This window comes from Papilio machaon, chromosome 12 (assembly GCF_912999745.1).
Source record: "Papilio machaon chromosome 12, ilPapMach1.1, whole genome shotgun sequence".
In the NCBI taxonomy this organism is placed as follows: Eukaryota; Metazoa; Arthropoda; class Insecta; order Lepidoptera; family Papilionidae; genus Papilio; species Papilio machaon.
Window position 1 is genome coordinate 5161905 of NC_059997.1, and position 25390 is coordinate 5187294.

The 25390-nt window shown below is 39.7% G+C and overlaps 1 protein-coding gene across 1 annotated transcript in view; it reads right to left on the reverse strand.

Annotated features, from left to right (window-relative positions):
• Window positions 1–578: 578 nt before the first annotated feature.
• The window catches only part of LOC106719211 (zinc transporter ZIP11), a 41381-nt gene continuing 16569 nt past the window's right edge, over window positions 579–25390 (reverse strand). The window contains exons 5-7 of the mRNA XM_045680314.1: window positions 12633–12731; window positions 5709–5867; window positions 579–904 (exon numbers count right to left, since the gene is read on the reverse strand). Coding sequence (XP_045536270.1) covers window positions 826–904; window positions 5709–5867; window positions 12633–12731 — 337 coding nt within the window. The 3' untranslated portion in view covers window positions 579–825. The remainder of the gene's footprint in view (window positions 905–5708; window positions 5868–12632; window positions 12732–25390) is intronic.

A 25390-nucleotide genomic window follows, 5' to 3' on the forward strand; every position in this document is an offset into this window, starting at 1 on the left:
GAATTCCAATTAAAAAGAAAACAATCTTAATAACGAAACATTTTAATAATTGAAATAAATTATTGTATATAGGAATAAGTTATTTTGTATAAGTAAATTACAGTAAATTAATTAACTTAAAAACATTGAATGGAATTGACAAATATTGCAATATCACACACTTCATTGTCATTGAATTCAACTAAAATTGAAACATGGTCAAATAAAATTAAAATATATCAATAAAACTAGTATACCTTAATGGTAAGAAGTAATCTTGTACTCTTAATAATTTGGAATAATTATAATTGAACTACGAGTATGGATAAACATTTGAGCAATGGGATCGAGAGATCGAAACAATGCGTTATTTTGTTCGACAGATTAAATTCAAAACAGGAACTCTAGGCAAAGTAATATTCGATTAAAGATTTCTCTAATAGAATCTTCAAAAATTGTCAAAATATATAAGGGTTAAATTATTACCTAGTTCCATACATTTTGCATCGAGTCTTACTTTGTCTAGAAGGATTTTGTTTAATCTATGTATGGTTTAACATTACACTATTTATACGAACAATTCGTTTCTGATAAAAATCAATCAGTTTTCAATCGATCTCATTGCAACTCGCTTTGTGCGACTTGATTAGAGGTATTCGTGTAGCTTTGACACAAACTTCATGTCCAGAAATCTTAACATCCTTAACTAGCACATTTACATATTTACAATTTGGTTATTTAATATGGAATATGATACTTTGGTAAAGTAAATGTACGGTTGTCCGGTGCTGCGCGCTGCTGGTCGTAGGTGCGAGGTCTGTGATGTTGGGTCTGTCTAAAGCTGTCTTATCCGAGGCCCACGTCGAGACACATCATCACTACGAAGCCGATAATGCAGCCCCATGTCGCCAGTTTACCATTACCACTGCACAAAAAAGTTTACAACTACATAACCTAGATATTCTAAAGATAGGGACTAATTTTGTATATTAATTTTGTTACTGTTGAATGGAGTCATATTTGAACTTGTGCACTTAGAATGTAAATAAGCTAGATGGTTATAAAAATCCTTCACTTACTCTTCTTTTAAAGGATAATTTAAACATTTATTTAAATTGCAGCGGCGGTTAATTTGAATAAAGGATGTAGCTGCGGACTTTCGCAGTTCAAATGTAAAGAAAACATAGATCCGTTATAAGATGTCGTCTCTGTCGTCATACGATACGGGCCATTGAGGAGTAACGAGCGTATGTCGCATGAATACGAAGGAGCGAGTGGATTAGTACATCGCGTCGGTTGGGGCGCGCGCCTCACGCACTCGTCTATACAGAGACAATAGTCATCGGCCGCCCACCGGAATCCGCTAACTGGAATTATAAGCCATTACAATAAAACGGTTCCCCGTAGCCGCTTGCATGTCTTGTATGTAGAATTTTATTGGAAAACTAAACGGCTATTTATGCGCGCCTCCGCGATTTATAGCATATTTTGACTCGTTAATATTGTGCACGCGAATGATTTGTGAATCGTTAGGCGCGATTGTATTCTTTTCTAAACGCTCGATTGCTCCAAGACACGATCACTTTACATCGCTTATAATCAATTTTTCATACACATAAAGTCAGATGATTGTTATAACACCTTTGAATGTTGCATAAAATCTATTGTATTTAAATTCGATTTCAAATCGAAAATAGTTTTATGAAAACAAATGATTGTTAAATTAATTAATATCAATTTAATCGCTTTGTCACAAATGTCACTTTAATAAACTGTAAATACGATCAGAGGCGTTTTAACCATATTGGGGACTCAGATGCGAAAATCAGTCTGGCACTCCCCGAGGCCTACTCCGTCCGTACCCCTTTAGCACCCCAGAGTTAAGACAGCCCTGAAAACGACCGACAATCGCTTACACCACTCACAATTGAAACAGTAATAGTAGACAGGAACTACGGTTCCTCACGATGTTTTACTCCATCGTAAGAACTTCGGATAAATGTACATATGAAATGAAATATGAAAATTTAAAAAACACATTGGTAATTGACGGGTATCGAATTTGAACGTGTAGATTTCGGTCCGGGGTACGGTCGACCAATTAACATCTGCGGCACCGATGCTCTTATTCAGATCAGATCTAGTAACGATAGATAAAACAAGACACGCGCTGAAATCAAGCTTAATTCCTATCTAGCTGACGTGAAATCAAATTGCCTTCTAAACACATGAACGAATCCTTTCGTGTATTATTGTGTCATTATCGTATATTATGTAGTCGAGTAATCCCAAGTACATTTATAGTAATGAAATTATAATGGGCAAATCGTTAGAGCTTCATTGGAATATAAATTATTTTGGCCAACGATTTTTATAACGCTCTGAAATGATGATTGCAAAAGTTTTGACATGAGAGTACTAACTTTATGGATCCATGTTTTGTGCCTAGCCTGATCTAGGCTCTGTTCTTACTTAAATAAACTTCAGTAGGTACAAGGTCGATTAAGGTAGGAATCTGCTAGGCAGCGGTTGATTTGCTATTTCGGCGAATTCAGGTGGCTGTTTGCTCGTTTGCCACTTTATAATATATGAATTCAATTATGATGACAAAGGTAAAAACCTATTTAATGAATTTTCGCATTTTGCATTAGATTTACTATATGTGGAATGATTTAATAGCTTAGCGTAGGTATTTTCGTTTCGGATTTCTAAAGTTTTTTTTACAATTTACAAGTATTACTATATGTACCTTAAGTTGTTTGTTAAGAATCGATTACATAAACATTTGTGAACTTTCATAAAAGTGAAACATAATATTTGAGACTTTTTCTTACGGCCACAACCGTGTTCTTTATTCGTTCCATTTCAATGTATCAATTCCCAGAATGTAATGTTAGTTAACAGTGGTTAGTCAAAGAACTGATTGTGCTAATTAGCATACTATTAATTCGCGACCGTTACAAGGAACAGTAAATCGGTCGGCGGCGATGCGGGGCCGCTTGGCGCGGGGTGTGGGGCCGCTTGGCGCGGGGTGCGGGGCCGCTTGGCGCGGGGTGTGGGGCCGCTTGGCGCGGGGTGCGGGCGGAGGCTGAGCGGTGAGCAGTGTAAATATTCGCGAGCGGGATCGGAGGCGCGATCGGGATATCTGGCGGTAGGTCAGGGAGAGTTGGGCAGTGCGCGCCGGATTCCCAGACGGTGACGTTGGTGGTTAGACGAACTAGCGCGGCGTCATCGGCCTTATCCCGGCTACGGACACGTTATTTCACATATTTATTATTATTGAAGGTGGCGAGACGGTGACAAAACCACGCGCGGCGCGCCGATCCCGCACTGCGGCAATATCGTGCCCGCCCTGCAAATAGCCGCGCGGCAAAGGCGGGCGGCGGGCGCCCGGTAGCGGGCGGCGGGCGCCCGGTAGCGGGCGGCGGGTGGCGACGTGCAGGCACGTGGAAAGGGTCCACGAGGTACAATATATTTTAGACGAATATATCAATTTTATTTATTCATTACGAAACAATCATTTTTTCTTCTGGTCTTCTGTGATAGTAGTTTTTAGTTCGAAATTATATCGAAAAAAGCTTTCCGGTATGTAAAGCTAACTGAATTGAAATTATGAACAAGTTTTAGAAAAAAATATTATGAAATAGTAGGTTTCTTAAGTATTAATTATAAAAGTAGTAGATTTACGCGCGACTTTGTCTGCGCGGAATTAAAAAAATAATTAATGAGTAGCCTACGTGTACTTCCAGACTATTTCAAAAACGGTTAACCTGTTTTCAAGATACCTTTTAAAAACATCTATCCATACTTTCGCATTTATAATATTACTAAGAAGTAAGATTTTGTATTAATTGTTTATTAGGCAACAATAGATTTGTATGCGGTGCGGGTGCGGTGCCGTCTGGCCGGTCTTTATATAGTAGTGGTGGCGATGTCGAGGGTGCCGGCTGCCGGCTGCCGACGCGTCCGGGGTGTCAGACGGCGTCGGTATTTCGGGCCGGGTATTTACAGCGCGACGATGGCGGCAGCGCAGCGCTTACATGCACGTGCCGCCTGCACATTGCGAAACACTATTGCTTTTTTACACCTATTAGACTCATCCGCATTCATATATGTTGAACATAACATGCCGACAGAGAACGCAGCCGTCTCGTCTGGACTGCAAGCACAGAGCTCATACAACGAGAAAATATATCAGCTCAAACAAGGGTAGAGTTTAAGATGTAAAAGTAATCTAGTGATGTGTTAAAATTGCATTGAAGATTAGGAACAACACACACAACTCACGCCTGTAAACCAGAGGGTTTAGGCAGAAATCACGGATCACCATTTGGCGTAGCCAAACGAACATTCGCAATCCACTTTTCGCCATTTCTGCAGACGGAACGTGTCGGGTGATTGTGAACAAAAACGTAGTTAATTTATTTACTTTAATTTTCTATTCAACATCCTTTTCAATACACCTTATATTGTTTATAGCTCTCCCTTGGCGGACAACCTTTTACATCCTTATTACCATGAAATTTGGAACACGTTACAAGCAAATTTTATGTCAACTAAGAATGTTTTATTTTCATAAAGCCCCTTAACAATATGCAAATATTTTGGACAATTTATCAAAGCATGCTTGAGGTGACCGGTTCCTTACGTCAGAAAGGGAATCTCGACCGGTTACCTACAATATCCTTGTAACAGCGGTAGACGAAGTTGCTAAGGGGAAACACATTTGCCGACTTGTGTACTCCCGTAACCATAACGGTCTTCTTAGTAAACTTTGTGACATTAACAAGGCTCATGTTAAGTTACTGTCGTAGCCAGTCGAAATATCCGAATGAATCGGAACAATGAAACCACACCAGTACCCTTGTCAATCTTATAATGACAGGAGCACATGTGGTTCGTCAACGGATCTATAACATTAAAGATTTGCAGTGCGACAATGTTTGCAAATGAAGGAAGTCTCGATACGAATCTACAAAACAAGTCGTTATTATTCAAAGGTGAGTTTGAAATTGAATGTGTTTCTAAAGGATACTGCGCGCCGAGGGCTGTTTACGGCGAGGGTTAGGGACAATTCATATTTCGTGTACATATGACAATCTTCATACGATCTCAAGGTAACGTAACATCTCCGTGTCACATAAATGTGCGACTTGGAAACGAACGTCTGGTTTATTTTTGGATCACGTCTAGACTTTTCAGTGTTTCTATTTCTAAAACTTATTTGGGTTATTCAGATAAATTATGAAGATAAGAGTGACAAAAGCAAATATTTTACAATTATATAAAATTAATTTAAAACTTAATTATTTTAAAGACTTTCAAGCACTTACACTTTTTTATTTTAGAGGAAGAGAGAAATAGACAAAAGCGTTTTATTCCTGCTGCAAGGAAGTAAATCTATCGATTCAGAAGATTTTATGCGTTTATTGCGATAACGTTTAATTGTACTGTTCGGCTGCGTAGTCCCCCATCAAGTAAGAATTCATACCGTCTTATCTTTTAATGTTGCATCTTTACACATCTAACATTGGTGAATGAAAAGCAGAAATTGGTTTAGTCACCATTAGATTAACTGGATGAGATAGAATTCAATAATGGGAGACATTAACGCGTTCCACGCTACTGCGATTTTTTCGTGATAAACTGAACTTGTGAATGTTAGTCGGTGTCATTGAACGTATTAAAGCCGTCAATGTGATAATAACGAATATTAGTAAGTGACTTACGATGCGTTTGCTTCTGGAATGATGTCGTCCGCTACCACGTAGATCATGGCGCCGGCGGCGAAGGCGAGCGCATAGGGCAGCACGGGCCGCGCCGCCGACACCGCCACTGCGCCCAGCACACCGAACACAGGCTCCACCATGCCCGATAGCTGCCCGTACCTAGGAAAAACAATGAATGAGTATAAATAATCTTGTCATGAGGGCAACGTCAAAGTCACCGTCTAACAAAGACCAGTATTGTTTAATTATTTGACAAACCAAGAACATAAATTCCCATGATGGCATCCAAAATCTTCCCATAATTTCAACCATCATACTATAGTAAATTGAAAAATTAATCTTTTCTGTGAAGTTTATTAAAGAATATATATTACAGAAAAGCTTAATATAAGAAAAATATTTCGATATTAAAAGAAAACTCAAACATCGAATAAATAAAATTTATAGAATGAGCAATCGACTAAAAAAGGAAGTAATGCAATAGTTTGGAAGTAGCAACGATTTGTATGTCCAGATGTTGACCCAATTCTATGCATCCGGGGGATAAACATTGCTCTGGCAGTGACCTGGTTTCGGCAGGAACTCTCCTTGCCTACAAGTAGCCGAGTTATTTTACGTCCAATTCTATTGCAACACTTTAAAAAACCTTTCTGTTTGTTTAATACAAAAGATTAACAATTTCCGGAACGTAGTATTTATTGTTGTTTTTACACAGACTATGAGCTTTTGGTAGATTTAGATGATCTCTTTTGTACTTAGCTTTACAATAATCTTGATTCATATTACTGTCGCGTTTAATTTGAGTGTATTATATTGCTGACAAGTCCTGTTGAGAAAAACAGAAGCCGATTATTATCATTTACTTTTAGAATATAAACCACGACCACCTTCTTCAGATCCTTTTCTTAAATAATTCTAATGATTTTGGTGAACGTTTATGTAGGTACCTCTTCTAGGTTTCGAAATATTTCGATTTGACCAATCCATGGGAGATGTGGTAAAAATTTATAATTTTGGATATCTCGTCAGTCAGTTGGAAATTCGATCGACATTAAGTGAATTATTTTAAGAGCAACTGAAGTGACATTATTAAGTCAGAGTGGATCATTCATTTTGAGAACATTATATTGTATTAGTGATTTGTTAATTTTCACGAGTCCGTGGTGTGGTGCGGGGAGGTGCGGTTCTGTGCGGGGCGGCGCGGGGCACGCTGGCGAAAGAGGCCGCCAACGAATTGTTTTGGTGAAAGTGCGCGCCGGTGCCGCGACCACATTCCGACGAACTGGTCGAGGAGTCGCCTCTGTGGGAAACCGCCGCTACCGCCATCGCCAACCCGTGCCCCAGTGCAGAGGGACCACCATGACTCTACCCATACCTATTCAAATGCGCTCGATGGAATGTTGGTAGCTAGCGGCCGTTGTGTGCAACCTAAGTATACCAATGTCTTCGTTTACTTGACTATATATATTTATGCCGCGGCTATGAAAAATTGTAATGAGTTAAGATGCTTTATGAGTATCAAGAACATTGTGGAACTATTGAAGGAAAAGTATAGCACGGAGTTTGACGGATGATAGTTCGTTGAAACTTTTATTAGGTAGTGACAAATTCTGGGGTAGCTAGAGAGCATGACTCGTAAACAAGTTTGATGTTGACAGTGAGTGTCGGAGGCCAGGCGGTAGGGGGCAGGAGGGGAGGAGGGCGAGTGACGGCGGGTGCGCGACGTGATGTTATGTTATCGCATGCATTATTCAGCGGGCGGCGAAAGCGGCAATTTGCGACAATATCCACCGATTCGCAGAACTGTCCGACTGTTGAGCCGCCGCCGAGCCATAAAACAGGATACCCGTCACTCAATAACTACGGTGAATTTAAATAAAACCTTACTAGTACAAATTACGAGCTCTGCACCTTTCACGCACGGAAAATTTTCACTATCGACGTGTTCATCGAGTTCTCAATTGGACGTATGCATATCGAACGCTATGCATCTACGAGAATCTAGGTTATATTATTAAAATATTTAATCAGATGTAGGTTCATTATTTTATAAGCTTAATCAGATGTTCACATTGGAAAATACTGTGTTTTCGTTGTTTTGTTTTGAGATTTTGCGATATTTCAATTGCAATGTTACATGGCAATTAAATTCATGTATGTAGATTAGGCAGTCAAACAACCAGGATTTTTTTTATCCAATTGTACATTACGAGCGCTAAATTGTGTCTTGTTTTTATCATAACAAAGAATTATTATAACAAATGAAAAGGCGGCATGAAATCAAAAATGTATGAACGTTATGTAAGTGGTAATGTAAACGTCAAAAAAAACTGGTATCTTGAATGAAATTACGTCATTATAGTGAGTCCTTTTTGCTGCAATTGTTTACTTTAAAAAGGAGATGACCAACTTATTTCTATTAACAACCATTCACACCAAGGCGCGAGAAATGTGAATGAAATACCCATGTCGTATTGCTTCAAAACTTTCACAAATTAATGTTTTGATTCTTTATACCTCAACACGGCACTGAACGTATAAGTGGCGAACGCAACTGAAATCGTAGCTCCCTCCACCCTTTGCTCGCTTTGCATTACAGATATTAAGTACGAGGACAATAAGACTGCTTCTCAAAACGAGCCACCGAAGCCAAGTTATTGTCTTTCATGTTTTTTTTTGCTAGTGATTTATATTTCTGCAAAATGTGCAGGTGTCGCAGAATGTTAAGTTGGCACATCAAAAATATTTGCGTCACGGATCAAAGTTGTCAGATCGATTCGTGAATTTGGGAGGTTTCCGTGAAGATGGGCGCGGCAACGACGCAATAGGCGTACTGCGAACCGGCCTCGAGCGGCCGGAGCAGCGCCATCGGGGCTGGCTCGGCTTCCGCAACGGCGTCCGCGAGGCCCGCGTCGAGGCGGCCGCGCCGGACCCGGCGTCGCTCTCTCGATTTAATTATGTTAGTGTGAAGGCCGATTGCCCGAGGCGGCCAACGGGCGTAGAGTGGCGAGAGACGGGCAGCGGGCGCGGGCGACGGGCGGTGTGCTGCGACTGGTTGGACGGGTGCGAAGGAGCGCGCAGACAGCGCGCCGCCGCCGCGCCAGACTCCGCGGCACCGCAGCGACACATTGCGCCGCACTCACGCAACGCACAAATTTTGAAATAGATGACTTTCTCAGGTCCAGTTAGTGGCCGCCGAAACAGAGATCGCAGCCCGCGCCGATCTGCTACCTTTGGGCCCCTTTGATGGTTAGGTACGGTTTACCACAGGATAATTTCAAAACACGTTTGTAGCAAGCACACTGATAGACTTTCAAAGATTGTCATATCTGTTTGAAATAAACTATCGAAAGCGACAAAACCGCTTTCGCACGGACAACACAAGCGGGACAATGCATCGAATTGCGAGCATTATGAAAAGAAAAGAGCATCAAAACGGTTCACAGGCCTGATGGCGTCGACTTCATTGTGAGCTACGGTGGCGAGAAGGATCGCAGCGGGTAGACGCCGGGCGGGCGCATGCAGCCTGCGGGAAATGTCTCCGCAACAATGGATCCTCGCATTGGCTAATTTGATTATGTCATAGCCCAAAACAACAAAACTGATACAGTCATATATAACAAGAAACATATTAGCGACTACGCCTTGTGCCAAATACCTATTTCGAGTAAGAATTCTATTATGTCTTATTGGTTTATTTATTAAAAAACTGACATTTAAGAGTTACCTATTAATCTAAAACAGATAATAATAAGGCTTGCTTTAATTTATTTGATCGTTTTATTCATGCCAGCTTCACAAGTAGAGAACATTAAATTTACAAGCTTGCAGGCTAAACACAATTTTGCCTTAATTTATCCATTACCTTGTCGTGGTGGCATTAATTGTGTGAAAAGAGATTGTTATTTGTTAACGATATTGCCTCCTAATTTAGCATTGCCTACCTTTAATCAAAGGAGGAGAGGACATGCACAGAAAGAGGATATTACCAATTCTCATGCGTCCCCTCCTCCGCTTAGTCGCTCCCATCATTTCCTTATAAAAAGGGTGGGAAGGAAAGGTGGACTAAATTTAGGCCTCTGGCACAAATACTCATAGGACGAAGAGCGAAATTGCTTCCACATCACGTGTCTTCTGTGTGGTCGTGGTATTTCACTGGTCGACCCAGCCAATTCGTGCACCAAACAAATATTGTTGTGGGATCTATCCCACAACAATATTTGTTGTGGTAGACCACTGTTGACTTAATTCAGATATAGCTGACAGAGGAAATCTGTGTACAGACGTCACATCTTTTATAGCTTTCAGGAGGTTTCCTACAAGTATGTCTTATATCGCAGTAGGTTGTAATAAAGGTAGGTTCGAATCTTTTGGTCATGATATTAGTCAGTCACGGGATCTTGCTACCAATTCTAGTACAGAATTCTAAATACCCGGAAAATCTTTATAAGTACTACGAAGTAACGCATTTCGTCAATAGTGTCGTTTCACTTTACAAGACGTAGTTTAAATGCTCATCATGTAGTATTCAATTCTCATAATAATGAAAGTTACTTCGCCATCGCCACTATATTCGATGGAGTATACACTTTTGCGAGATTCCGCGTCGTTTACATTTTTAACAGGGCAATTTTGTAAAGCCGTTGAAGCAAACGAAACAAATTGGAACCGTCACACACATACAAAATTCTAATACATGAAAATTAAACTGAATGTAAAACGTCATGAAGAAAATAGCAAATAGGAATGTTGTAAATTATCATCTCTACAATGAAAAATGGTTGGACGAAAAGCTAAAAATTCCTAATTAGTCCTTTTTCTAAAGATTGCCCTGGACTAAATGCTCCTTATCAATCAAGAAAATCTAAATTGTAAACTCGTAGATTACCTAAAATAAAACATGCTATACCAAGATTTAATTGTTGAAATATTTAGGCTTGAGTATATCATAATTAGCGAGTAAGAAAAAGGGGTTTGCTGGAAGATGAGGGTCCTGCGATCCCTAGCGGGGCCGGGGGGGCTGAAGGGGCTGGCGGGCTGGCGGGGCAGACGACGGGCGCGAAGGCGACGCCGCTTCTTGCCAGAGCCGCATTCCTCGCTCCTCGCATTCCGCACCCACTCCGCGACCTATCTGCTAACTCTCGCACTCGCAACGCACCCGTCCTCCGTCTAACCTTAAATTATTGCTTGGTTCAAGGACGTTTTGAAGGCATATCCACCCCTTTCGATCTGTCGTACTAGAGTACTCGTGTTTATATCTTCTGTGTAGCCACAGAAAATATTTAGTGAGAAGGACGTTAAACCCACAAAGCTTTGTGCAAAATATCTTAAAGGATATATTATTTCAAAGTGTAGAAGAGATATTAAAGTTTGTTTAACTAAACCCTATAACTATGAGTACGGTCACTGGCTCTGAAAATAATTACCTGAATTAACAGCTTGACATTTTTGCATACAATCGAGTATACGGGTATAACTGCGAGAGGGTCAGTTGGCGGATAATTGTGCGGTAATGTATGAGAGGGTGCGGTGCAGCCGCCGGGTCGACGCTCGGCGGGAGTCCCGCGGCCGCGCATTCCTGCCCGTTTCCACCTAGAGACCAGGAAACGTCTGCGCCGCGAATACTTTGCCCTATTAGAGGCGCACATTGCACTCAAATTCCAGCAGTTTTGGTTTTAGTTCTGCACAATACTTGAACTTTACAATAAATAGACGAATGATTTTGACACAAAGGAACATATTAGTTCCAGTATTATTTCTTTTGCGTGGCCGTCATAAAGTATTAGTCTATATGATTGTGAATCTACGTATTTTTTATGAAATACATATTTCAATTGAAATTATGGTGAACCGAATGCGACTTTATATGCTTTTATGACTTGTCGGTGTGATTTTTACCTATTTATTATCCTCTTATTTTCCCTCCAACTTTTAAGAACTTAGATTGCTTTAAACAAACAGCTATATATTCTAACAAATGATAAATATTTTGCAGAATTAGATAATACTGACTATGTGACTTTTCCAGTTAATATTCACAGTTTAAAATGAGCTTTTCAGTAATCGTGCTCCAACTTCAAATAGTTCAAAATGGCGTTATAACATTAACTCATGCGCAAGACGGTCTAAGTGGCGGCCGCGCGGCGGGTCGGCTAGGTGGCGCCAGGGGTTCTTAGAATCCAACGGATTGCGACTATTTGCAACTTTTACCTATTTGCTATCATTTGCAAAGCGGGCACGTATCACGTTTGCTCTGTCCTCTGAGACCTCTCGTCATTTGAAGAAAACTTGAAATTTAATAATTTTGGAAGAGAACACCGAAGCATGTATCTAAACGACAACATTTTTTGACAACGGATTGACATTTATTTAAAACTACATTTTCACTTAGTTTTCGAAAGTTTCCCCGATTTCCTCACCGTTTTTCATATAGATAAAGTAATCCTTATTAGAAATGGATCGTTCACTACCAGCATAAGGCAAACTAGAGGACAAGATTTTTGCATGATGTTAAAATTATTTTTTGGTCTATGTGTTTGCATCAAATGCTTCTACATAGTACCTTGGTGCAGATTGTAAACGTGCTTTGTAAAATGATATAAAATCAGTATGGTGATAAAGAAATAAGTTTGGTATCGGGCGGTGGACGGCGGTCGCTAAATAAATTAGTGTGAAGAGGAATGGGGTCGGACAGTCTGGCTGCGTTGGCATCCGGCCTAAAGACGCACACGAGCATCCTCCACATCTACGCTCGCTGCCGCCGCGCCACCGCTCCTTGCTCGCCGATTTACTTATGTCACCGTGCGGAACGCTCTTTATGTAATTGTCAAAAAGAACACTCATTTGACACGTGTATTTTGCCCAGGCAATGACTTCTCAGCGCGTATAAATCTCACGCACACTTGTTTAATGTTTTTGACTTACCAAAAAGCTCTCCATACTGAAAACCCTGCGGCTTGGAGAGGTAAGCTAACAGCGAGGCCTTCGGGGAAATTCTGGATCCCGATGCCGAGCGCCAAATTTCTAAAGAAAAAGGAAAGACAAAGGTTAATACATGCATAAATTCAACCTTAACTCGTTTAACAGTCATAAAGGTATGCGACAAAAGCTTCGCAGCGTTTAAAGTAGAATACAACTAGCTATGTGGGAGGTAAATGCGGCAAGACATTTGTGGAGAGGAGGCGGCGCCCCCCACAGCCCGCGGGCACCTGTCGTCCCCCGCGCGCGCTAGGAATGCGGCTAACTGTACAGCCTCCGTCACCGTTAAACTCAGCCGTCCCTACTAAAGGTCGCCGCCACCGCCACCTTACATAATAGCGAAGTATTTGCATAATAATACTAGCAGCGTCATAACTTATATTGCAACTATATGATTAGGAATATGAAAAGCATGTCTTAGACTTCCTAAATTGGAATGATAAATCGGGAATAATTGAGTACCAACGTTCACTTGGTTGTTTTAGATCAGTTTTAGGCTTTGACTGAAATGAAAAACGATAGCTAGGATCACAATATGAATTCTAAATTAATGAAATTCTAAATTGCTGTAATTGTTTATTTAAGTATACTAATTTCAATTATGTGAATTTGAATGACTACTATTAATAACTTAAGAAATATTAGGTCCTTACATATGAAATTGGCGTTTTGTATGGGAGGAACAAAAAGTCGAATATTTTTTAATATAATATATTTAATTAATCAAAGTATGAACCATTATTTTCTATGCACTTTTGCCATCTCATAGGTAGTTCATTGATCCCTTTACTAAAAAAACCAGTCGGACGGGAATCAATAAAATCTTTGAAGGCGATTTGGACTGCCCCATCGGAGTTGAATTTTTTCCCTTGCAAGAAGTTATCCAAATTTCGAAAAAAATGGTGATCTGTTGGAGCAAGGTCCGGGGAGTACGGAGGATGTCTTAGACTTTCCAATTGAAGCTCTTCTAATTTAGTAGCCGTCTGTTGCGCAGTGTGTGGTCAAGCGTTGTCGTGAAGCAGCAGTGGCGTGGAGCGATTGACCAGCCTAGGTTGTTTAGCCACTAGCTTTTCCATCATGGTTTGCAATTGCTGACAAAAGACATCAGCCGTAATAGTCTGGCCAGATTTGAGAAAACTGTAATGAACAATACCGGCACTAGTCAACCAAACGCTTACAAGTAACTTTTTTGGGGTTAATTTTCGCTTGGGGCAGGATTTGGATGGCTGGCCAGGATCCAACCATTGCGCTGAGCGCTTCCGATTATCGTAAAGAACCCATTTTTCATCACAGGTAATGATTCGGTTTAAAATACCTTCATTATTGTGCCGGTTTAGTAATGTAACGCAACAGTCGACGCGCGTTTGCCGGTTTGCTTCAGTCAATTCGTGAGATACCCACCTTTCAAGCTTTTTAATCTTCCCAATTTGCTTCAAGTGAATTAAAACAGTTTTATCACTAACATCGCAGCCTGCAGCTAACTCGGACGTGGTTTGCGATGGATCCGCTTCCACAATAGCCTTCAACTCTTCATTATCAACTTGAGTCTCAGGCCGTCCACGGGGCTTGTTCTGCAGATCGAAATTTCCAGAACGAAAACGTTGGAACCAAAAACGAACTGTGTTTTCTTTTGCAACACGACCGCCATACACATCATTCACCCTTCGAGTCGTTTCCGCAGCACTAGTGCCACGGCGGAACTCGTACTCGTAAATAATGCGATATTTTAAGTTTTCCATTTTGTAAAATGAGTGACGCAAAAAGAAAAAAACAGAAGAAAAAAAACAAATGAATGACGGTCATCGAACCACAAATACATGAGTCTATAGCTGTACAAATTTGAATTTGGAATTCCTTACCAAAGAGGAGAAATTCGTGATTAAAGTGGCCAGTACGAAAAACGCCAATTTCATATGTAAGGACCTAATATTAGCAGTATATAAATACTAGCTGTCTGCTCGCGACTCCGTCCGCGCGGAATTATAAAATAAACTTTATAAGAAGTCTATGTGTTCTTCCAGACTATGTTCTACATCTGTGACAAATCTCATCAAGATCCGTTGAGCCATTCTGGCGATACCTCCAAACAAACATTCATCCATCCATCCATCTAAACTTTCGCATTTACAATATTAGTATCATAGTATATATAGGTATAGTCATACTATCATAGTAAGATAAATTTAATAATAAATTACTAGTTAAGCAATAACTAATCAACACGAGCATGAGCATAACGTCTCTTAGGTGACAAATAGCCATGCATTTGCAACTTTGTAAATATGTGCGAAATTTCGTAAGCTCACTACAAATTGAATGGCTAACCTTCAAACATAGATTTAGAACAATTAGATTTTATATTAAAATACATGTTTTCACAACCGTATGAAAGTTAAACAAGGATAGATCCAGAGTTAACAGTCAATGCCACGACGATCTTCGTGTACAAAAGCAAATTCACAGGGAGAGTCAGTGAAACAGTAATACAGCTTTGGACACTGTTGGCCTTTGTGCTCGATTGATATTTAAAATATAATAGTTTCAAAAACTATTAAACGTATCAATCTGTGATCATTGGCAGAGAATTTACAAATGCAATTATTGTGCGGTCATTAGACACAATTCAGTCACAACAAGGTTGTCTTGAAATGAGTTAAATTTGAGGTCCCAAGTAAATACACAAATGCGTTTTAATTTTGTTTAAAAATCTTTCCACTAATGTCGTCGCTTAGATAAAGAGGGTCAATTTGAGTGAAGTATTGCTTCAATATTCACACAGTACTCTGTACATAACAGTGCATGTACTAATTGTAGTGCTGAACAATCAGATTGACAAAGGCAACCAATTGAACCAATTACGATACTGTTGGTCGTTGTTGGGGCCACGGACTGTTAATTATCCTGTACTTGGAAGGGGCGTCGGTTGCAGCTGTTGCGACTTAGAGAAACACAACTCTTACCACTTATGTTTAGTTCCGTATGTTGCACATTATTGTTTTAAAGGAAGTTTGGTAAGAAAAGGCACAAGAATTTAAAAGTTAATTATGAAAACAATGAAATAAATAAATAAAATGGTGATATAAAGCAGTCTAGCAAACGTTAAGATTAGAACGTACTTATATTGTTACACATTAATTTTGTACAATAATGGAAATAAAAATTTGAACCTATTATAAATGTAATAATTAAAAAAAAGTACGTACAAGAAGGTTCATTTGTATCGACAACATATCCTAAGATGATTTTCTAAGCTTCACGAAGAAACACAAAGAGATCAATTTATTTAAACGAGTCATCCGTATAGATCAAGTTCTTGCGAGAGTCAATAAAGATCGAGAATCGTGACAAAATACCACAGCATTGGTGTTGATCAACTTACATATCCAGTACACATATAGTGCAGTTTTATCGATATGTTGACGCAATCGTGTAAGATTTATCGACGCATAACATCGATGTCAATCGATAACATGCCGTGGAATCGTAACTGTCGTTTGATAGAAAATAATGGGGCTTTTAAGTGTATTTATTCGAAACGTATCATTTTAAATATCGATCGGGTGATATTTTGTACGGTGTTCGGTTTCAAATGATGAAGAGCCAACAAGGGAATATAAATGTTTAGATTGAAAATCAAATTGCTTGGCTTCGTTTTCACTAGGAAATATGGTGCACAATAATATAAAAACTTGTAAAAATGCTTTAAATTACTTTACTTTTAATTTGCCATATTCTAAATAAGTTAAGTTTATTTAAAATCTTGGTGTTACCGACAACTTGATAAGCGCAAAAGTTTATGATAAGCACATGTAAAGTTACCTTCCAGTAAAAGTCCCGTCAATCGATCCGCCGTTTCGGAGATTAATCAGAACAAACGCGAATTTGCGGACAGACAAAAAATTTTAAAAATTGTTTCACGTTATAACATCTTTTCTGCGCATTATATACAGACAATTGTATAAATTGTATAGATATAGATGCTGTAAGTAATTAAATTTATTATAGAAATGTTTTTGATTTTGTTGTTGTGCCTCGTCAAAATGGTTCTGCTTCTTTAGGCACTTTTTAATTAACCAATTTAATCGATACAAGCCCAGGATAAAATACGAAATGATTTGATAGGTAAACTAAGCTAACTACTCTATGCACTCTGGAACCATAATATCTGCAATAAACTGGTTACAGATTTTTTTAAGAAATATTTATGACAGCTCTAAAGCGTCCTATAAACGATTAATAGCAAACTTTACCTGTTTGACAAATTGATAGACTACCATATATATATATATTGATTAATTCTTAGACCAAAAATTTTTGTTAAAAATTGATCAATTACCGAAAGCTCTTTGTCTATCAGCGAATTTAACACTCAAATAACCCTATTTATGTAAATTTGCAACAGGAATAATTAGTTTAAATATTAAATTATTCAAACTTTCGTGAGACATTATCATTAACTAATATAGGAACAAGTCGGTGCCGACACCAGACATATGTACGAGAGTAGTTTAAATATGCTAATTTTTCTTGCACTTTCATAAGTGCTTACAAAACATGGCTAACAATTATTGAGTACTTAAATAAACATCGGGGATAACTAAGTGAAGTATAAAAAAGTTACAATTGAGTAAGATTTATGTAAGAACAAATTTAAGAACAGCGCGGCACGCACTGATTTCGAATAGGAAAAAGCTGCGGCGGTAAACTTATTATGTCAACAGTTTCGCATAGAAACTTTATAAGTGAACGGTGTAACGCTGACTCCGGATACATCCGAATTCCAATTACATCACTGACGAGTCCATTTCACTTTCCGACCTACCCGGAAGTGAATTCCTAAGCGCGAGCATACCGCGCGCTCGATATTTCGGCCGTAGCGCCGCGCCGTTATGAACCTTATGGATATCAATAATAGAGTTCTGCCGTAAAGCCTTCGCGGACGACGTCGGAGACGAGCATAAAACGTCGAAGCGGATGTGAATGTTCGCTAGAGTTACACGAAAAGTGACTTAGTTTTGGTGCGTTAGAGTGTAAAATATTGTGCAGTGCGGGCGTGCGGTCGCGAAAGTCGCGGCAACTTTCACGAGGCGACGGGATGGGGGCGCGAGAGACGGCTGCGCGGGGCTGCCGACGCGACGGCCCATTGACGACACCGTGACCTAGATAGCGACGTTCCATTCATACCGCAGCCTCGAAGCCGATCCGCACGCGCAGGACCAAAGCCCGCGTCGAGCACTCGCCGACGTCGAAATTTCCTTCAACCATTTACCCAACCTGAGGTCGTTGGCGGCATGGTGGTGGCGGTAGCGGTAGCGGCGGCGGCGGCGGCTGTTGCAATCGAAGATGGTCTGTGCGCGAAGGCCGAGGCCGCATCACTAGCATCGCACTTGTTCAATTATCGCGTATCTTGCTTGTTTCATTCAGATAGTTTTTCTACAATTCATTAGGATTATTCCATAGGAAGCTTTAAAATATTTCAATAAAGAATGTAAAAAGCAATAAATACATCTTCATATATTACATATATTCGACTTTCTCTCACATTCGAATATTCTCACAACCCAAAAATGCCTTTCATATCGTAATGAATGATATGTTACTGACCGATTTCTACGCCATTTAACACTTTTGACGAACTCTTTGTTTGTAACGCTATAATTATACGCAGAAGAAATCGTTACATCGATTATACACAACGGGTTTGTACCAAACATTTATACGTCCATATAACATTCCACAAAACGTATACAAATTTGAATGCAGTGTGTCGCGCGCTCGGTCGAGTATCCGGCATATTAAGTAAAAGTTGCGTAGTGTACTACATTAACTTACATTTGATACTATGACATAAAAATCCTTTACAAAAATGACCATCAGTCAACATATACAAATCGGTACTGTTTTCACAAAATGGCGGACGTAAGGAGAATGCAAGGAGAGCAGCGGTAAGATTCCATAGTACAGGGTCATCAAGAGTTACATTAATACAGATGCGTGTTGGATAGTGATCGATGAAGTGGTGAGACTAGGCAGCGGCGGCGGGGGCGGGGTGGGGAGGTGCGGGGCGGGGAGGGCGGAGGCCAGCCGCCAGACAGCGGGGCTCCGCTGGGAGGCCAGCAGCAGCCTCTTGCATAGCGCCCGCCTGCCGCCGCGCCGCCGCCGTGACAACACAATCTGCTCCACTTTGGTTCGAATTGCATTATGATATGGATTCTGAATCTTTAACATATTTAATATGTTTCTTTTTTAATAACTTAAGCATAAAATAGACATACTTAAAGAATGTATATGACAAATGAGAATCTTACAATATTTTTGATTAGCTAGTCTAGACCCTAAAGTAAAATGGTTTTACTGTTTTTTAATAAGGATTATTTTAAAATTGGAGATTAGTTTATTACTACTGACTAACTAAAAGACGAGACCAAGGAACCTAGTGAATGTGTATCCATTAACTAGAGATTCGATTGAAGTTTTCTGCGTACAAGGATAGGTTGCATGAATAAAAATAGATGTGAGTAGCCTACTCTGGTTTCTCTGTCAACTTTGCATTACATCACGCGTCAACGTGTGGACCAATTTCGCTTATTTTGTTTAATTTTTTTTTCTTTTTGTTATTGGAGAAAGTTCTTGTAAAAGAAACACTAAAAAAATAGGAATAGAAAATGCGGATCATTTTGAATTTAATTTTCATAATAACTGCTGTCGGGTTAGTTGGTTTATGATAAATCATAGTTTTTTTCAGAAAAAATGTGAGCGACATTTGGTTTTTCTTTGAAAGTTTTGGCAGTGGATTACCACGGTTACTTTGCACAAAACCACACTTGTCTAATGGTAAAACAGAAAGGTCCTTGCTTTTACGGTCTGAATGTTCACATGTATAGGTACTAAAGATGTTACGTAGTTTCGCTAGTCCTAGTATTTGTTACATAATATTGTGGGACTTAATTAAATTCAAACAAGAACATGTATGCACATTATTCTAAGAGCAAAGAAAATAACTCAATTTTAATCGCTTAAAAGTTTCCTACGTTAGTTGTGGTACTCTCAGATGACAGCAGCCTACATTGCAGACAGCGCCGGTCTCACTTCACATTGGACAGCCTGCAACATTGTTGCCCACTGGCTTCCGGTCAAATAAAGTTGAGTGGAACTGCTAAAGCCTGTAATATACTTTTTGAAAATTCCTCGTTTGAAATCGCACCGGAGCCCAAACAATCTGAAAGGCTAAGGGCCTTAGCACACCTCCGCCGCGAAATACAAGTAACGTGACCACTGAATAAATTGCTCTGTGATCAAGTGCAGATTGACTAGGGGATTTTAAATAGCGGAACTCCAGTTCCGCTGGTTTTCTGCTTTATAAATTACGCTTCACTTTGTCCACATTGGGAGAATTTTTTCTGTACTACAATCGATGTCCATTGTATGAAAAAAATAAATTCCGCTTTTATTTTTGTCGTCTGCCACAATCACGTAAGGAAATAACGTAGCGCTGCAAAAAGGTAGCGGCGGTGTGGCCGGCGTCGGAGCAAATCGACGATACCACGCGAGGAAAGAGATTGAATTACAGTCAAATGTATACATTAGAACAGGCAGTCTCGCTAATGTTAATGTTCTCATACATATTGCCAACGAATAGCGAAATTACTGCCACCGGGTTAAATGTTACAACAGAGGAACTGATGAAAGGTATCGATATCGTTTCGTTTAACGAAATTTACACCATATTCAAATCACTAACTGTCAAGAGTTCATTTCAAATCTTGTAAATTGAAATGAAATTCTGGAATTTCATAATAAATAGTGGTAGAAACGATTTACGTTACACAACTCACGCCTGTAAGCCTGAGGGATAGACAGAGATGGACGGATCTACATTTAGCGTAGCCAAACGAACCTCCGCAATCCACTTTTTACGTTTTACGTTACTAATACAAAATGCAATTAATACTATGATTTTCTCATCACGCTCATCTTAGTAATTATTGTCAACGCGAAAGTTTGAATGGATGATTGAAATTTTGCACAGATGTAACTTTTTCCGACTTCCGCGTGGACGACGTCGCGGGCAAAAGCTAGTTGTCAATAAGTACGCTTGTGTCAAAGATTCGATCCCTTCACTTATTCAGTAAACTGGGCGAGTTTTCAATAGTAAGTACTGCATGGAATTCGCTACACAAACAGACTTCATGAAGCAAGTAACGAGATATTTTATTCCTTGTAGGCGAGATGGCGAGCGGCGGCGGGCGGGAGCCGGACGGACTCACAAAGATTTTCCTTACAATGGCTGAGCTAGCCCTATGTTTAAGTGCATCGAGATCGGCGTCGGCGCCGTGCACGTCACGCGACCGCATTCCATGGCGCCTCCATTCATGTCGCGCGAGCGAGAGAGATACCATAGCACCTCTGGAAGGAAGGAGAAAGGCGAGTGAGCGCCGTTACCCTGTATGGGAATGCAATTCGTAAGCGCACGCGCACGGTGGACGGCGGAGTCGGCCGCGGCGCGCATAAGCGCGTCCCGCTCGCTCGCCGCGGAGCGCTCCTTTCGGCGCAGCCTATCTGGCCGTGCGTGTGTTTGCATACCGCCGGTGTGATTTGATCGATCGCCGGTTTCCTGTGAGAAACGCAGGTTGTTTGTCGAGTCAGGTGGCTCGCTGCATTACCGTTAGCTTTTTGTGTGTTCGGACCGCACGCATTATCCCTCCCCTACCTACTCCTCTTCAATCAGGATTACTCCATATGCCTAGTACATTCTTATCCATTATTATATAAAACTATTGCAAATTGCAAAGTGCATGTGCATGTCTAAAGCTAATCAATCTAAGAGAGTGATAATAGAGAGAAAAGTAACTAGGTACTATACTAAGGTATCAGTACTATTCCATAAAGATGAACATGTTGAAATATACATAAACAAAAAAGAACATACATAAAGCAAGCGCGAGTCGAATACCTACAATTTTCTATTACGAACTAAGAGGAATGTGGTTAGGCACGACGCGACTCTAAGATCATAGCTGGCTAAAACAGGTTAATAGTATACAACCTCATGTTCAAGTACCAATGATACTTTATCGACATGGTCTACATATTTTGTGTCTCGAGCCACGTTCCTACTGACGTGACGTCGTAATATAATTACATAGTTATTTGCCACTATGAAGAAATCCGATGCCACCTTTAAATAAAATATGAAAAAAAAAACAATGTCGACCCGATATAGTTATGCTTAGTCACATCCGCCTGTAGCCATACACTACAATAGCGAGAAACCTAAACATGAGCAAAATGAACAATGTGCTTTCTTTGACGGATTGAAACTGTTATTGTATTACAGACGACTTTGCATCTCTATTGCTAACTCTTATTCGAAGGAATCGAGCTATTAGACATATTAATATAGCAACAAATACGTTAGTTACATTGCAAAGGTTAGCTTGTAGCTTGTTAGCTTCGGTGAGATTGTATTATAAAATGATGAGATGGAGAATTTGTCCACATACGCAATTTGGGCTTCGGCCAATAATGTCACAATAATAAGAAAGATGTAAACACAGCCGCATTCTCATTTAAAAAAATAAGGTCGAATCTTTAAGGTCGTCTCGTCTGCACGCGAGATGTCTCGCCAAAATGTGACTCATTATATAGTCTACAAAGACAAAATCTATTTTAAACGCGAAATATTTATTCACTGTCTGCACATTTTAGTGCAGAATTCTCTCAAAACAGGACCTTTGGAACCTTCTGCCAGGCGAGGGGTCAGGACTTATTCTTCAGGTGATCGCGACTGTCATGTAAGACAAACATTTCACGATATCCGGTACCTTCAAGTTTAGTAAAACAAGAAAGAAAAAATAACAATGCCAAGATTGGAAGAACCCACATAGCAATTGTATTACTCAACGATGTTTATAAATTTTCATACCATCTTACGAGTCGAGTCATAAGCGGAAGTATGTAAGTAAAGATATGGAAATAACATTAAATTTGTGACCCTTGATGGGCTGCATCATCCATGCAAATGAACATGATGTCACGCCGTAGCGCTGACCAATACCGTATCGCACGTATAGGTATGTGTGACTACGCATTCTAGGCGCCGATGCGGATTTCCTTCGGCGAGTGCAGCATTCCTCGCGAGCCTTCGGGCTTAGTCAGCGTACGCATTAGCTGGTACTAGCGTGGATGTGGTCGTTCCATGGCGATCAGGTCTTTATGAATGGTAAGCACGTGCTCGCCTGCTGCCAGCTTGTAAAGCGTCATCTACAATTACCATGACCCTCTTACCTGTTAAAGTTTTGCTATTCTAAGTCAGAATTACACTAAATTATAGATTGTCGAAGGTGCGATCTCCGTCTTATCTAATTCTCATCGTTTTTTTTTTTTTTAAAATTTGCTGGCACATCTGTTCCAAATATTTTCATAGTAATACCCTGAAAAAGATACAGTGGTGCTGAAACTTGTTTCTTTATAGTATAATCGTATCCAAAATTGAATAAAGGGTTAGGTACATTCAATTAAGCTATTACGGCCGTAGTACCTTAAAAGATTAGATATGTTTAGTAAAAGAAAAAATCTTCTTTAAGTTTTATGAGTTTTACTCTAGAATGAGAGATATGTATATCAGACACTAATTGACTTTATGAGAATTATTTTCGCTGCAACATTATTTCTCATATTTCAATCTGTTTTTACTACTTTGACTAGTATAAAATAAAGCCATTTTTAGACACGGAACAAGTTGACGGTGATATCTGAGTCATTCATTCATTAATTCGCATGTAGGGCGATGGCGGCGCCACCTGACAAGAAGGTCCGCACCTACATACACTCATTGCCAAGTTTATTCATATTATTTACTCATGCAATACTTGGAATGACTATGAATATGACAGGAACCGGTCCACGTAAACGATAATGATTCACGAACCGAGAAGCGAGACATAATCAAATACTGAATTCGAAATAAGGGAGTTATTTTCCGCTTGACTTATAACTTATTTATTTATTATAACTTGCTATTGATCGTAATTTATATATTCTTATATCATCGTCTCCCTGGTTTTATCCCACTATAATTTGGCTTCTGACACACACTCATCAGACGATACGCAGGGAATAACTTCCACACTTCACTCCTGTCGTTTGTATGGGCATATTGCACGGGTGGGGGTTGGCAATTCGAGTATCAACTAATAATGCGGTGACAAGTAATGACTATTATTCATATGAAAGCGAAATGTTTACTGCATGTTAATTACAAAAGGAAATAGAAATTTATTGCATATATGCATGTTATCAATAATAAGTGTAGTTAGGACGCGTACGCACTACGCAGTTCCCGCGGCAATTAGTGCACAATGACGCGCGCTGTGACGTCAGGAAGCCGCAGCGCCTCTATATAATTGCACTTAACACTAACAACGTTACGCCACACAGTTCTTATGACGAATGTGTTATTATTTAATTAATTTTACGTAGTTCGTTAGGTACTTAAAAGGAAAATTTACCGTTTAATATGTTAGAAAACATACAAATAATGTGTCTTTGTGATAGAAATAACGTAAAGAATGACAAATGAGTTCGGGGAGGCGGCGCTAGCACACAGGAAACAGTAAAAGCGCAATGTATTCGACGCGGGCGCATCTTTCCGGAAATGCGTTTTCCGGCATCGCGTCGCCTATTTCCACCTCACATCCTTTACGGCCGCTCCGCCCCATACATCTCTATTTCGAGACCGAGACATGTTTACATCTACAAATCGTACCGTTCATTTAACTCTACAGATAAGCAAACGTTCAATGTTGTTTTCACTATAAATGCAAACGTAGTCGAATAATTTCAAAAAGTTTAATAATTATAACAATTACAGTAAAAGTTCAAAGTTTACGTACGCGTATTGAAAACGAGCAAAACGTTTGGTAGTTACAATCTCAAGTAAATGATTAAAGTAAAAAAAAAACAACTAAGGATATTTGTGCTTTTTATTGTTGTTTTTAAATAATACACAATTTATGTAAAAATATTAAGTAAAAAACTCTTAATATTCCATTCACATGTTTAAATGCAAAAATAAACGAATCGAGCTAATGAATATAACAAGTAAACTTTAAAGCTCGTTAAATAACTACTTGTTTACGAAAACAAGTATTAAATAAACACTACGTAACGTAAGTCTTACTTCCGATATAAATTGAAAACAACCTAATTAATCCAGATGTTCGAGCGACAGCCAGCAGTGTCCGAAAAAAAAATTGTAATCACCAGAAGTGAAGAAAAATTATGACTACAGCGAGCAAGTGTTTTAGAAAGTGTGGCTTTATTGAAGAATTCGTTATAAAGTGGTATGAAAGGTATTGTTTGTGGTGGCAGTGGAAAAAAGGTAAAAAGTAAACAGTTGCGCATTCCTTTAGCTAGTGCACGTGGCGCATTCCGGCGGGGTCATGCACCACGCGGCGCGCGCGTGCTTCAAAACAAACGCAGCCTGCGCTTGCGCCCGCGCTCGCCTCCGCTCCTGCGCCCAACCCAACGCATCTAGCGATAAAGAAATTACTCTCGACCACTTCCTTTTTCTTTATAATATTTATTGCCCAGTTGACAGGAGGATTATGCTTACGCGGGTGTACGTCATTTATGTTCGATTTCATTTTGCCCGCTTGTTTTTATTTATATTATTAGGTGGCAAACGAGCAAGCGGCCACCGG